The following is a 14986-nucleotide window of genomic DNA, read 5'->3' as shown; positions in this document are numbered from 1 at the left end:
TTTGATTTTTTTTTTTTGTTTTACAAGGAGCACAGGTTTGAAAAGAAATTTTTTTTTCTTTGGGCTGGGTAAACAGGTTTTCAAGTAGTTGGAGGTTTTTTACTTTAATTTGGGCCCAGAGCAGAGACAAGGGAATTGTCTTTTTCTGTAGGCTGACAATCACTATCAGAGAATAGGTATTCTATTCCAGCACAGCAAAATTTTACAGCCAAGTTTTGTTTGTTTATTTCTAAACCTCGGGTGTAAAGTTAGTTAAAAACAGAGAGGTTAGAATGGCCAAATCCTCGGCTCGACTACAGCTGGAATTAGCCAAATTTCAGGCTGAGGAAAAACAAAGGGAACATGAAAGACAGATAGAACTCATGCGGCTGGAGAAGGAGGTACAGGAGGCTGCCCACAAGAGGGAAATGGAGGCAAGGAAGCATGTGGAGGAGATGGAGAGGATAAAGGCCCAGCAGAATATACCAACAAACCCGAGCAATCCTTCTCCAGGTACCACTTCCCATCCCAGAAAGTTCCCCACCTACAAGGCAGGTGATGATACTGAGGCCTTCTTAGAAAACTTCGAAAGTGCCTGCCTTGGGTACAACATCTCTACTGACCAATACATGGTAGAGCTGAGGCCGCAGCTCAGTGGACCCTTAGCTGAGGTGGCAGCTGAAATGCCTAAAGAACATATGAACAAGTATGAACTGTTTAAATCCAAGGCGAGAGTCAGAATGGGGATAACACCCGAGCAGTCTCGTCGGAGGTTCCGAGCCCTAAGGTGGAAACCAGACATGTCATTTACCCGACATGCCTACCACATTGTGAAACATTGGGATGCCTGGGTATCAGGAGCAAGTGTTGAATCTCCAGTAAATTTGCCCTTCCTAATGCAAATGGAACAATTCTTAGAGGGTGTTCCTGAGGAAATAGAAAGATACATCCTAGATGGGAAACCCAAAACTGTAATCGAGGCAGGAGAGATTGGAGCCAGATGGGTGGAGGTGGCAGAGAAGAAGAAAACTGGTCGCAGTTGGAGCGGGGACCAGAAGGGACCACCCCAGACCACACCCTATTACCGGGGGCCGCCCAAAGCCCCACCTACCTCCCAAAGAACCCTCCAGACCCCTTATCGTCCCACCACCCCGTTCTCCAGCAACCCACCTCGCCCCGGTGACCCGTGAGCTGGACAATGTTTTAAATGTAACGAGCTGGGGCATGTAAAGGCCAACTGCCCCAAGAACCCCAACAGATTACAGTTCATTGCACCGGAATCACACCAGAGGTCCACAGGCCCAGATACCTCCCAGATACCCTTGGAGCGGAGGGAAACTGTGAGTGTGGGCGGGAAGAAGGTCACCGCGTGGAGGGACACCGGAGCACAAGTGTCAGCTATCCATGCTTCCTTAGTGGACCCCAATTTAATCAACCCAGAGATCCAAGTGACGATTCAACCCTTCAAGTCCAACTCTTTCAATTTGCCTACAGCCAAGTTGCCTATCCAGTACAAGGGCTGGTCAGGAATGTGGACTTTTGCAGTCTATGATGATTATCCCATCCCCATGCTGTTGGGGGAAGACTTGGCCAATCATGTGAAGCAGGCCAAGAGGGTGGGAATGGTCACCCGCAGCCAGGCTAAACAAGCCGTGAGGCCTAGCTCTGTTCTGGAAACTTCTATCAGGGCCCGGTCAGAGGTGATGAACCTGGACCCCAGGCCAATGTCTGCAACAGCAGTAGTGGATCCAGTCCCAGAGACCCAGACGGAACCAGTCCCAGAACCGGAACCAGCCAAACAACCAACACCAGACCCCGTGTCAGCACTGAATCCAGTACTTGCAACCTCAACACCAGAGGGCCCCACCGAACCTGAACTGGCAGCAGCCGATAACCCTACACAAGAGGCTCAGCCGGAGCCTGAATCCCAACATAGTGCACCAGCGGAGAGCGGTTCACAGTCAACAGAAACAGCTCCATCCCCTATATCGCTTCCAGAGGGACCAAGCCTATGTCCCCAATCCAATGAGGAACTGATGTCTCCAGCATCAAGGGAACAGTTCCAGACCGAACAGGAAGCAGATGAAAGCCTCCAGAGAGCTTGGACGGCGGCACGGAGCAACCCACCGCCTCTCAGCTCTTCTAATCGATCCAGGTTTGTTGTAGAAAGAGGACTTTTATACAAGGAAACTCTTTCTGGGGGACACCAGGAAGACTGGCATCCTCAGAGACAGTTGGTAGTTCCAACTAAATACCGGGCCAAGCTCTTGAGCTTAGCCCATGATCACCCTAGTGGCCATGCTGGGGTGAACAGGACCAAAGACCGTTTGGGGGGGTCATTCCACTGGGAGGGAATGGGCAAGGATGTTTCTACCTATGTCCAGTCTTGTGAGGTGTGCCAAAGAGTGGGAAAACCCCAAGACCAGGTCAAAGCTCCTCTCCAGCCACTCCCCATCATTGAAGTTCCATTTCAGCGAGTAGCTGTGGATATTCTGGGTCCTTTTCCGAAAAAGACACCCAGAGGAAAGCAGTACATACTGACTTTCATGGATTTTGCCACCCGATGGCCGGAAGCAGTAGCTCTAAGCAACACCAGGGCTAAAAGTGTGTGCCAGGCACTAGCAGACATTTTTGCCAGGGTAGGTTGGCCCTCCGACATCCTCACAGATGCAGGGACTAATTTCCTGGCAGGAACTATGAAAAACCTTTGGGAAGCTCATGGGGTAAATCACTTGGTTGCCACTCCTTACCATCATCAAACAAATGGCATGGTGGAGAAGTTTAATGGAACTTTGGGGGCCATGATACGTAAATTCGTAAATAAGCACTCCAATGATTGGGACCTAGTATTGCAGCAGTTGCTCTTTGCCTACAGAGCTGTACCACATCCCAGTTTAGGGTTTTCCCCATTTGAACTTGTATATGGCCGTGAGGTTAAGGGGCCATTGCAGTTGGTGAAGCAGCAATGGGAGGGATTTACACCTTCTCCAGGAACTAACATTCTGGACTTTGTAACCAACCTACAAAACACCCTCCGAACCTCTTTAGCCCTTGCTAGAGAAAACTTACAGGATGCTCAAAAAGAGCAAAAAGCCTGGTATGATAAACATGCCAGAGAGCGTTCCTTCAAAGTAGGAGACCAGGTCATGGTCTTAAAGGCGCTCCAGGCCCATAAAATGGAAGCATCGTGGGAAGGGCCATTCACGGTCCAGGAGCGCCTGGGAGCCGTTAATTATCTCATAGCATTCCCCACCTCCAACCGAAAGCCTAAGGTGTACCATATTAATTCTCTAAAGCCCTTCTATTCCAGAGAATTAAAGGTTTGTCAGTTTACAGCCCAGGGAGGAGACGACGCTGAGTGGCCTGAAGGTGTCTACTACGAAGGGAAATGTGCTGGTGGTGTGGAAGAGGTGAACCTCTCCATGACCCTTGGGCGTATGCAGCGACAGCAGATCCAGGAGCTGTGCACTAGCTACGCGCCAACGTTCTCAGCCACCCCAGGACTGACTGAACAGGCATACCACTCCATTGACACAGGTAATGCTCACCCAATTAGGGTCCAACCTTACCGGGTGTCTCCTCAAGCTAAAACTGCTATAGAACGGGAGATCCAGGATATGTTACAGATGGGTGTAATCCGCCCCTCTGAAAGTGCATGGGCATCTCCAGTGGTTCTAGTTCCCAAACCAGATGGGGAAATACGTTTTTGCGTGGACTACCGTAAGCTAAATGCTGTAACTCGCCCAGACAACTATCCCATGCCACGCACAGATGAACTATTAGAGAAACTGGGACGGGCCCAGTTCATCTCTACCTTGGACTTAACCAAGGGGTACTGGCAGGTACCGCTAGATGAATCTGCCAAGGAAAGGTCAGCCTTCATCACACATCTCGGGCTGTATGAATTTAATGTACTCCCTTTCGGGCTGCAAAATGCACCCGCCACTTTCCAAAGACTTGTAGATGGTCTCCTAGCGGGATTAGGAGAATATGCAGTCGCCTACCTTGACGATGTGGCCATATTTTCGGATTCCTGGGCAGACCACCTGGAACATCTACAAAAAGTCCTTGAGCGCATAAGGGAGGCAGGACTAACTGTTAAGGCTAAGAAGTGTCAAATAGGCCTAAACAGAGTGACTTACCTTGGACACCAGGTGGGTCAAGGAACTATCAGCCCCCTACAGGCCGAAGTGGATGCTATCCAAAAGTGGCCTGTCCCAAAGTCAAAGAAACAGGTTCAATCCTTCTTAGGCTTGGCCGGTTATTACAGACGATTTGTACCGCACTACAGCCAAATCGCTGCCCCACTGACAGACCTAACCAAAAAGAAACAGCCAAATGCTGTTCAGTGGACCGGAAAGTGTCAGAAGGCCTTTAACAAGCTTAAAGCGACACTCATGTCTGACCCTGTACTAAGGGCCCCAGACTTTGACAAACCGTTCCTAGTAACCACAGATGCATCCGAGCGTGGTGTGGGAGCAGTTTTAATGCAGAAAGGACCTGATCAAGAATTCCACCCTGTAGTGTTTCTCAGCAAAAAACTGTCTGAGAGGGAAAGCAACTGGTCAGTCACTGAAAAAGAATGTTATGCCATTGTCTACGCTCTGGAAAAGCTACGCCCATATGTTTGGGGACGGCGTTTCCACCTGCAAACCGACCATGCTGCACTAAAGTGGCTTCACACCGTCAAAGAAACTAACAAAAAACTTCTTCGGTGGAGTTTAGCTCTCCAAGATTTTGATTTCGACATCCAGCACATCTCAGGAGCTTCTAACAAAGTGGCTGATGCACTCTCCCGTGAAAGTTTCCCAGAATCAACTGGTTAAAATCGTCCTTGAGATGTGGAAAATATTGTTGGTCTTTATGTACTTGGTAGTATATTTAGAGATGCATGTGTCTTATTAACTCTGTTTTCCTAGAGCTCCAGGAAGAAATCCCAGCCAGTGTTTCACCCTAGCTGAGATTTGGGGGGCGTGTCATAAATATAAAGGGAAGGGTAAACCCCTTTGAAATCCCTCCTGGCCAGGGGAAAGCTCCTCTCACCTGTAAAGGGTTAAGAAGCTAAAGGTAACCTCGCTGGCACCTGACCAAAATGACCAATGAGGAGACAAGATACTTTCAAAAGCTGGGAGGAGGGAGAGAAACAAAGGGTCTGTGTCTGTCTGTATGCTGCGCTTGCCAGGGACAGAACAGGAATGGAGTCTTAGAACTTTTAGTAAGTAATCTAGCTAGGTATGTGTTAGATTATGATTTCTTTAAATGGCTGAGAAAAGAATTGTGCTGAATAGAATAACTATTTCTGTCTGTGTATCTTTTTTGTAACTTAAGGTTTTGCCTAGAGGAGTTCTCTATGTTTTTGAATCTAATTACCCTGTAAGATATCTACCATCCTGATTTTACAGGGGGAATTTCTTTATTTCTATTTACTTCTATTTTTTATTAAAAGTCTTCTTGTAAAACACTGAATGCTTTTTCATTGTTCTCAGATCCAAGGGTTTGGGTCTGTGGTCACCTATGCAAATTGGTGAGGCTTTTTATCCAACATTTCCCAGGAAAGGGGGGGTGCAAGTGTTGGGAGGATTGTTCATTGTTCTTAAGATCCAAGGGTCTGGATCTGTAGTCACCTAGGCAAATTGGTGAGGCTTTTTACCAAACCTTGTCCAGGAAGTGGGGTGCAAGGTTTTGGGAAGTATTTTGGGGGGAAGGACGCGTCCAAACAGCTCTTCCCCAGTAACCAGTATTAGTTTGGTGGTGGTAGCGGCCAGTCCAAGGTGTAATATTTTGTACCTTGGGGAAGTTTTGACCTAAGCTGGTAAAGATAAGCTTAGGAGGTTTTTCATGCAGGTCCCCACATCTGTACCCTAGAGTTCAGAGTGGGGGAGGAACCGTGACAGTTGTAAATGGCTATGAAGTGGTTATTAAATTGTACACATGGTATTGTTTCTGGGGAGTTGGCTAAGTTGACCCCAAATGTGGGTCACTAACCCTATCCGGCACCCTCCTGATGCACACTAAATTTCAAAGGGATCTGACTTACCATGTTGATTTTAGCTTCGAAAGGTCAACCTTTAAAAAGAAGTTGTTGACACAACTTAACTGTAGTGGTGCAGCCACTTCACTATAATAAACTGCCATCATTCCTTGTTGGAGTGGAAATATCTTACAGTATTGGAAATCAGTTTATCTATTGGATATATTATTTTGATTCTTAGAATTAAGTAGGCTGCCTGATCTGAAAAAGGTGACATATCAGTGAAATTATTTAGATGAGTTTAGAGATTTGTGGTCAGCTTTCTTAAAAGCGTATGATTGTATGACGGACTAAAGGTTTAGGATTTTTTTATTTTCAGTACAGTATTTGTGATATGCCACCAGTTATATTACCTTCTGTGTGTCACCCTTGGGTCTGAATACTTATGTTTGTGATACTGTAAAATGTGAGATGGAATTATGAATTTATCATGTGTATGTGAATAGGTTACTTCCTTCTCTCTTCACTTTATCTCATGTGTGTATTAGAGCAGCTCCATTTATTTATTTGTTTTTATACTTTAAAAAATAGATTGTGTGTTTGGCATATGTGAATGAGTTTGCTCTCAGTATGGTTCCCAAAGGACTTATGTCCACATCACAGAACCAATAGCCACAATTCTTACTGATTGGCAATCTGAACAGAGAAGCCAAGGATTTAATAGATTGTATGAACTAACCTCATGCTGTTAGAATTGTATTTTATAGATCAAGTGCAGCATTTGTGGCTGGACAGTGGTGGAGCAATATATGAAGTTTTTACTATTTATGATTTACCTGTTTTTGAATAAATAGGATTTCAGTCTTAGAGTTAAAATGCAAAAGAATATTTTAAACATACATTTTATTACGTTAGTAGTTAGGATACATTAAAAAGGAGTATGGTGTAGGCAAATGTCACTGAGGTAAAGCCCAACCCTGCTTCTCTAGGTCTATGGCAAAATTGTGAGGGTAGCTATATTGGGCTCTTTGATGTTAAGACCTTAAAAAAGAAATCTGCTTAGTAGTACATCACCTTGAGTATTGATGGTGTCTTTTAAACATCTTTTCAACTATTATTTTTTCTGTTTGAGAGTAGAGTATTTAAAACAGAGACATCAATAATGCCTTTATTAGAGAGAGTGATATGGTTTTGCAAATAAATCACAAACTTTTTATTTAGAAAAGGATTTTAAAAACCACTTGATTGTAGAAGTAGATTTCTTTTGTAGAAGCCTATTCATCCTAAAACAAGTTTTTAAAAATTACTCGGGTTTTCTTGGCATTTAGGGCAAATTCTGGCTTGCCCTGTCAACAGATATTTTCTGTTGAAGGTAGGGAGGCTATGATTCGTCCTATAATTCGAAATTTTCAGTGTCAGAAGAAATCTGTGTAGTCTTACTAAGATCTCTGTGGATATGTGCTTTTAATTCATGGGAGTCTATATAGGAATTTATGCAGAGGCTTCATTTTCTTTGTTGTTAACCTGTAATGGATTATGAAGGAAGTTCCATTCACTTTTCAGAAGAGTGGTTGTGTTTGTGTGCTGGGAGTTAGAGAAGAAAATATGTTGTAAATGAAGGAATCCTTAGAGGGGTATGAGAGACTCATGGAAAGAATCCAATTCCATCTTTATTTTACCTGTGCATCTGAAACCTTTATAGTGTAGAATGTGACTCCATTTTATAATAATGAGAAACAAAATTTTAATAATTGCACTCATTGTTGGACTCCTGATATCTTCCAGGCGCAGCTGGTGGATCTGAAATCTGAACTGACAGAAACTCAGGCTGAGAAAGTAGTATTGGAAAAAGAGGTGCATGATCAGCTTTTGCAACTCCATGCCGTTCAACTTCAGTTGCATGCCAAAACTGGCCAGAGTGTTGATTCTGGGGCAATTAAAGCAAAATTGGTGAGTATCATAGATTAAAGGAAAAAGTTCAAACTACACTTTTTTATTGACTGTGTAAGTGGTGAAATGTTAATGTTGCTGGCACAAACTTACTTGAACACCGGTTTTAAAATAAACAAGTATATGTTACCTAAATTTCTTATACTATTTCTTTTGGAGACTGCTAAAATGATGAGTTAGTAACCTACTATAGCTGGAAAAGTACAGTAGAGAGAAACAGAGGAGTCCCAAACAGATGTCTATCAACATTCAGGGTTGTAGGCTGTTTGCTTTGAAATACGTATGTAATAATTTCAAAGAAATTGTATTAAAGTTCTGTAGTGGGAAAAAATTAAGATTGTGCTTTTTTGTTTTTGTAATATAAATAAGCTCTGAGAGTTGGTGTTTTAACTTTTGAAATATTGGAAATATTAATTTTTTGTGAAGGTTTTCTGTGGAGAATGAAGAGAAGTTGATAGGCAGTTTTCTTAATTGAAGAGTTTTCCTGGGGTAGAAAAGATCTTTGAACGTCTAATGTGAAAAATAAGCATATCTTACAAAAAATAACCAGGGCTTCTTTTTGCATTGTGAAAAAGAGGAGACACCCATTCCTCTCCCTCCCTCTCCACTCCACTCTAGGGTAGTGGGATTTTTTTTTTTGTGGTGTGGGTAACTGTTAGGGGGCTTATTCCTTCGCCCACTTACTTCCCTGGTCCTTCTCGCATGAACAGAGAGCAACAATACCCGAAGTCCAAAGGTGCAAACAATTCGATGTTTATTGGGGTGAACTTCCAGCAAGCATGATTCCAGTTTCCTTCCTTAGTATCCTCCTTCCCAGCTCTGACACCACAGAGCCTTACACCTGTGTCCCTGTTCCCATTCCTGCCCTTAGCCAAACATGATTCCAACTTCCTTACTCCCATTCCCTATTCCCATTTCCCCCTTTAGCAAAACATGATTCCAATTTTCTTACCCCCATTCCCTGTTCCCATCTCCCCCTTTAGCAAAACATGATTCCAATTTTCTTACCCCCATTCCCTGTTCCCATCTCACACACCCCCATGCCCACCCCCACCCACACCCACACCCAGTCACTTCCTCATTGACTACAGATTATATAGTAAAACTTGAGTTCTGCTTAGCTATACCTTAACCAATCATTCTCCTGAAATTTAACTAACCAATCCTAACATATTGTAACATGATTATGTAACCAATTATATCCCACCACCTCAATTAGTTTACACCCAGCAAAATTAATTATACAGCAGACAGGAACAATCACAGAACCAGACAGAGATTATACAGACAAACAACAGCAAAGTGGGAACTATAATGACAAAACAATACAGAAGTGAGGATTTCACATCCCAGCTATTGATAAGTGAGTTCTTGCCAGACAGGATGCTATCAAACTAAGTTTCCTTTTACATTTTCTAGGCACTTCCCTTTCTCTGGAGGTGATAGGAATACAATCCTGTCCTGATAGTGCCTAACAGCCCAATAGCCTAATTTCAATGTGACTAGTTTGGAATGTGAGGATGTGACCATTCGCTTCCCAGCTTATGGCTGCCTCTGCTGCTTAGCCAAAGGCCTTAGCCTAAGAACAGGGCCTCAGACTGTCACAGTAAGAGAAGGCCCTTACACCAGCAGACAGTGATTTTGATTCTCTCTTTTATACCTCTATCACTAGCCAAGTGATAAGAATACACCTAAATTCTTAGAGTACAGGCCTTTGCAGACAGGCCTGAATATCTATATCCTAACAGTAACTACTAGAGATAAGACTGAAACTTTTTCAGTGGTCCTCCTTTTTTCGTATTTCCAAACTGGGCCACCTCCCATCTCAGTCTTATTGTTTAATTCAACAGATCATCAGGAAAGACTCAATTCACCACTGGTGATTTGTAAAACACATTTTGAGGAACTATTTGACAAATGCCACCAAACAGCCATTTTTTTTTTCTGTTAGCGTTCTCTGGATTTTAACTGGTGATCTAAACAAGAAACATTCTTTCTCATTACTAATCACAGCTAGCATGGTTTCAGGGTACAGCATGAACAGAATTTTAATAAATAAAATAAAAATCATTCTGTATAGGCTATCTGAGTTGCAGGACTCTGACCTGGTTTCTGAACATTGTTTTCTCACTTTATAATTCTTACAGCTCTTAAGCCATGTTTGTCTATGACCCTGTTGAAGATTGTTTCTCTACCAAGTTCAAGTTGTGAAGCCTCAACGTACATGGAAAGTTTTCCTGTTACCTTAATGTGTATTAAAATACAGAAATCCCGAAGACAGAGTAAAGCAAACTCAAAAGATACGCCTAGATTTTTAATGAGTACAGTTTCAACGTAGATAAATCCCTAAACAATATGGGGAAAGTTTACTCCTTAGTTTTAACTTTAAAGACAGACATTTTTGTGGCTTTAGCACAGAACTATAATATTTTTCCATTTGGTTCAGGTAGTTTTTTTTTTAAATAGACAAGCTTCAGGATTTATCTATGTTGAAATTGTACTCATTAAAAATCTAGGCTGACATTTTGTCTTTAATTCAGTATGGTGCCTTGCCTCTTCCCCTTTCTTATAAACCACAAGGCTTATCTTTTGAATTTGCTTTACTCTGTCTTCTGGGATTTCATAGAATTTTAGTGGAGAGAAACTGTCCTTTAAACTGTTTTAGATCTAGAAACTACAAAGGCTGAAGAGCTTGAGCAAGCAAAATTGGAGCTACTTAGATGACAACAAAAATTGAAAATCTGAGTTTTAGGCTAAAAAGAGCTTTAGTGGTGACCTTCTATCAGTCTGAATCTGCCATGGGGAGGTATTTTGAAGGGAGACCGTGTCAACGTGTTACTGAAAAATATAATGCTGCATATGTTAACCTCCCTCCCTCTCTGCCCAGTATACAACTTCTCTTACTAGAGCATGTGGGAAGGTTGATATGCAGTTTACTATTAATGCATATTTGACAAACTCCAAGTTATGCAAAACATTGGTGAATTAAAACATATTTAAACTTTCAAGAAAAAAGAAAAGGAGTACTTGTAGCACCTTAGAGACTAACCAATTTATTTGAGCATAAGCTTTCGTGAGCTACAGCTCACTTCATCGGATGCATACTGTGGAAACTGCAGAAGACATTATATACACAGAGACCATGAAACAATACCTCCTCCCACCCCACTCTCCTGCTGGTAACAGCTTATCTAAAGTGATCACTCTCCTTACAATGTGTATGATAATCAGGTTGGGCCATTTCCAGCACCAATCCAGGTGTATATAATCTGTGTATATAATGTCTTCTGCAGTTTCCACAGTATGCATCCGATGAAGTGAGCTGTAGCTCACGAAAGCTTATGCTCAAATAAATTGGTTAGTCTCTAAGGTGCCACAAGTCCTCCTTTTCTTTTTGCGAATACAGACTAACACGGCTGTTACTCTGAAACCTAAACATTCAAGGTTGCTCAACAGTTGACTACATGCAGTTTACTCTACAAACATCTTTCAGATACGATCTCTTTTTTTTAACATCCAGTCTGTGCTGCATGGACATGAAAGCTCTTTTGGTACTTTTTGTAAGAGTTTATAAGAGTTTGACCAAAGTGACTTTGGTCAAAAATGTATCTCCTGCTCCTGTTTTGCAGCGCATTATATATATTTTTTTGCTGCTTATGTACATACGTCCCATAAGTGGCTGAATACCAGATGTGTAGTATATAGCTTGAAAAGTATTTTATGATGCTATGTAAATCTGAATTATAATTTAACTGTCAGGTAAAACCCTTAGTTTAGGTTCAAAAAGGCTTAGAAGCAAATCTGTATTTTATTGTTCTTTGAAAAGCAATGATCTCTTCCCCAACAAAATTTGGAAATCTTTATAGCAATCTTACTGTATTTCAAGATTTTGTAGATCTTTGCAATACTTATGTTTCATAAGGAAATTAATGTATGTAATTTTCTAACAAAGTTAAGAATTTTAATGATTTATTCCTTACAATGCATACTTTGATGCAGAAATTGGTACAACATAGGCTTTTTTGTTTAATACCATACTTATTTTTGTGTCCTTTATTAATAAACCTAGTACATTTCATTAGTAGTGTTCTGACAGAATAAGACTGATATTTGCATTTATTTTATGGCATTTTCTAGAAGTTCACTTTGCCAGTGTTTGTCAGTTTTTCTGATTATGGAACTGTTTTCTTCTTTCTTAAGTCTATCCTTTCTGTGGATGAGTTGGTAAGTATGCTAGTTGCCTTCATCTGTATTTAAGTCAGTGCTTTTGTTTTGTGTGGCAGTATACATATTGGCCTCTGAGACTAGAAAAACAGATCTGGCTGGCTTTCTTCCCCGCTGGTTGGCCACATATCTGATATTGTTGACAATTTTTAGTTTTGGTGCCTGTTATCCCAAGCCTGTGCATGTCTGTATTTGTTTATATTTCTGGTTTCTGCAACTGTTTTGGGATGATATGGTCTGGTAACTTATGAAATTCTGAAGGTTGTCTGATCTTGCTACACAGAAACAAAATCTGAAACTGTTTAAGTATTTATTTAAAAATAACAATATTCAGCATGTTATGAGCAATAATTTTTGTACATTATCAATTTTCTCTGGTAAGATGTCAGTTTTCATACATTCCCCCCTCTCCTCAATTCCCTTTTTGTGAGTGTGTTGTTTTTAATGTAACTTTCCTATTTATTAACAGTCCTATGGTCCCTAGATATGTAAGCTTAGTAGTACTTATATGGAGGTGTTTGGTAGTGATTCAGACTTGAGACTTTCACCTCTTAAACTTTGCAAGTGATAGACTTAAAGATTTTTAAATAATGTCACTATTTTCATAGAATTATGGACCATATAGCTACTATTAAAAATTTGTTTTTATCTATTGAAAAATCATTAAGTAATAGAGATCTGTTATTCTTGAGTAAAACTTTGTATTTTAATGTTGTCTGTATTAAGCATAATTTTTCTGCTTTAAGGAATGTTAGTCATGATATAAAAACTAGAAAGCAATATCTGCTTATATAGGCATAATATAACTGATTTGGGAAAAGGCTGAGGTATTCTTACATATTAGGACACTAGCCTGTCATGCCATCTTAACTCAGTACATTTTATGTTAAGAATTAGCCATTTTCTAATGATTTGCTGTAATGTGTGGTTAGATTTTTTTTTTTTTACAGCAGTAAGGAAATATCATTCACTGTTGTAATGGTAAATGTTGTTTTATGCAGTGTGTGAACTTTTAGTGCCAACAATTGTAAGCGTATATTCTTACATGCCACTTAAAGAATGGACAGTGTTAGAATGCGACTTAAAGAATGGATAGTGGATAGCACTGTGTATGTTTAAGGTTCAGTTCCAACTTTCATTTTAACCCCACCTGTTTCAATTGCGTATAACTTTGTCTCACTAACTGGTCCTGGAATGTAATTTTCCAGCCTTTGACAGAGGCCAGAGGAGAAATTTTGGGGTGGAAAATTTGAGCAAATTTTTTTGCTCATGTTTGAGTTCCATTATTCCTTGTTTCTTCTGGAAAGAAATATTTCACAAGGATATCTGAACAATGGCTCAAGTTAGAAACATCAGACTTGATTTGTTTTGTAAATTTAATTAGAATATAAGGAATAAGCCACATTTGAAGAAAATCAGTGGTATAGCTTTACACTTATGATCGTTTAAAGTGGATCACTTCACACATGAACAGTAGAATTCTGCTATTTGGTTTTTTAGTTGATCTAAAAATTCTAGATCACTTTAGAAAGTTAGCTTGTGGTAGGTGAGACTCAAAAGGTTGGAATTAGGAGCTTCTTTCAAGAGCTGTCAAACCAAAATCTCTGGATCAAGGAAATTACACATTCTGGAAGCTCTTAATCTTTTCTCAGCTAAAACCAAACCAAAAAGACCCCAAGAAACTCTATGCAAAAAAATACCGTTGGTATAAGTTAGGGTTCAGAAACTAAACAAAAACGTCAGGTAATGCAGAGCTCTGTGCAGTATTGTAGCTGAGTCAGTCCCAGGATACTGGAGAGACAAGATGGGTGAGGTAATATCTTTCATTGGACCAACTTCTGTGGGTGAGAAAGAGAAGCTTTTGAAATAATGTAGAGTGAAGATTGAATGTTCAACCTTTAATCTCTTCCTTCATGCATAAGCCTTAAACTGTGGCCTCTTTCTGACATTTTATATGTACGGGATATCCTACAAATTGAGAATAAATTGTGTAATCAGTGGACATATACTAGCTCAGATCTTTGGGAGTGTTGGTGTGCCTTTGTGCCATCTTGGTAGTGCATAGGAACCCTAAAGCCAGCCTGATGGCTACATGAAGATCATGCTTGCATATTACACTCCCCTGTGGTAGAGTTGCCTGTGATGGGTTGGGTCACAGAAACCCCTTTGGGGCTGCCAACTGATGTGCCAAGACTACTTCTGCCCCTGCTTTCCCTGCCAATTTGGGACTCCAGAACCCTGCCTGGTTGTGCCAGACATGCTTTCTGGCTACAAACACAGACCCAGGTCTGAACCATGTCCCACAAACTGCAGGCTTAACTGAAAGCAGCTTAATCATAGAATATCAGTGTCGGAAGGGACCTCAGGAGGTCATCTAGTCCTACCTCCTGCTCAAAGGAGGACCAATCCCCAATTAAATCATGCCAGCCAGGGCTTTGCCATGCCTGACCTTAAAAACTTCTAAGGAAGGCGATTCCACCACCTCCCTAGGTAACGCATTCCAGTGTTTCACCACCCTCCTAGTGAAAAAGTTTTTCCTAATATCCACTCCTCCCCCACTGCAACTTGAGACCATTACTCCTTGTTCTGTCATCTGCTATCACTGAGAACAGTCTAGATCAGTCTTCTTTGGAACTAGATCCGTCTTCTTTGGAACCCCCTTTCAGGTAGTTGAAAGCAGCTATCAAAATCCCCCCTCATTCTTCTCTTCCGCAGACTAAACAATCCCAGTTCCCTCAGCCTCTTCTCATAAGTCATGTTCCAGTCCCCTAATCATTTTTGTTGCCCTCCGCTGGACGTTTTCCAATTTTTCCACATCCTTCTTGTAGTGTGGGGCCCAGAACTGGACACAGTACTCCAGAT

General features: G+C 41.3%; 1 protein-coding gene across 2 annotated transcripts in view; it reads left to right on the top strand.

Moving 5' to 3' along the window:
- Positions 1–14986, top strand: part of GOPC (golgi associated PDZ and coiled-coil motif containing) — a 65721-nt gene that overhangs the window by 23546 nt on the left and 27189 nt on the right. The window contains exons 2-3 of one of the 2 annotated variants that reach the window (XM_084624336.1): positions 7736–7900; positions 12101–12124. In XM_084624336.1, the coding sequence (XP_084480462.1) occupies positions 7736–7900; positions 12101–12124 (189 nt within the window). The remainder of the gene's footprint in view (positions 1–7735; positions 7901–12100; positions 12125–14986) is intronic. The other variant, XM_084624337.1, reaches the window with a different exon arrangement.

The sequence above is a fragment of the Lepidochelys olivacea genome (assembly GCF_965140295.1).
Source record: "Lepidochelys olivacea isolate rLepOli2 genome assembly, chromosome: 3".
In the NCBI taxonomy this organism is placed as follows: domain Eukaryota; kingdom Metazoa; phylum Chordata; order Testudines; family Cheloniidae; genus Lepidochelys; species Lepidochelys olivacea.
The sequence above is the reverse complement of the archived record's forward strand: the minus strand, read 5'-3'. Positions and strand labels throughout refer to the sequence as shown.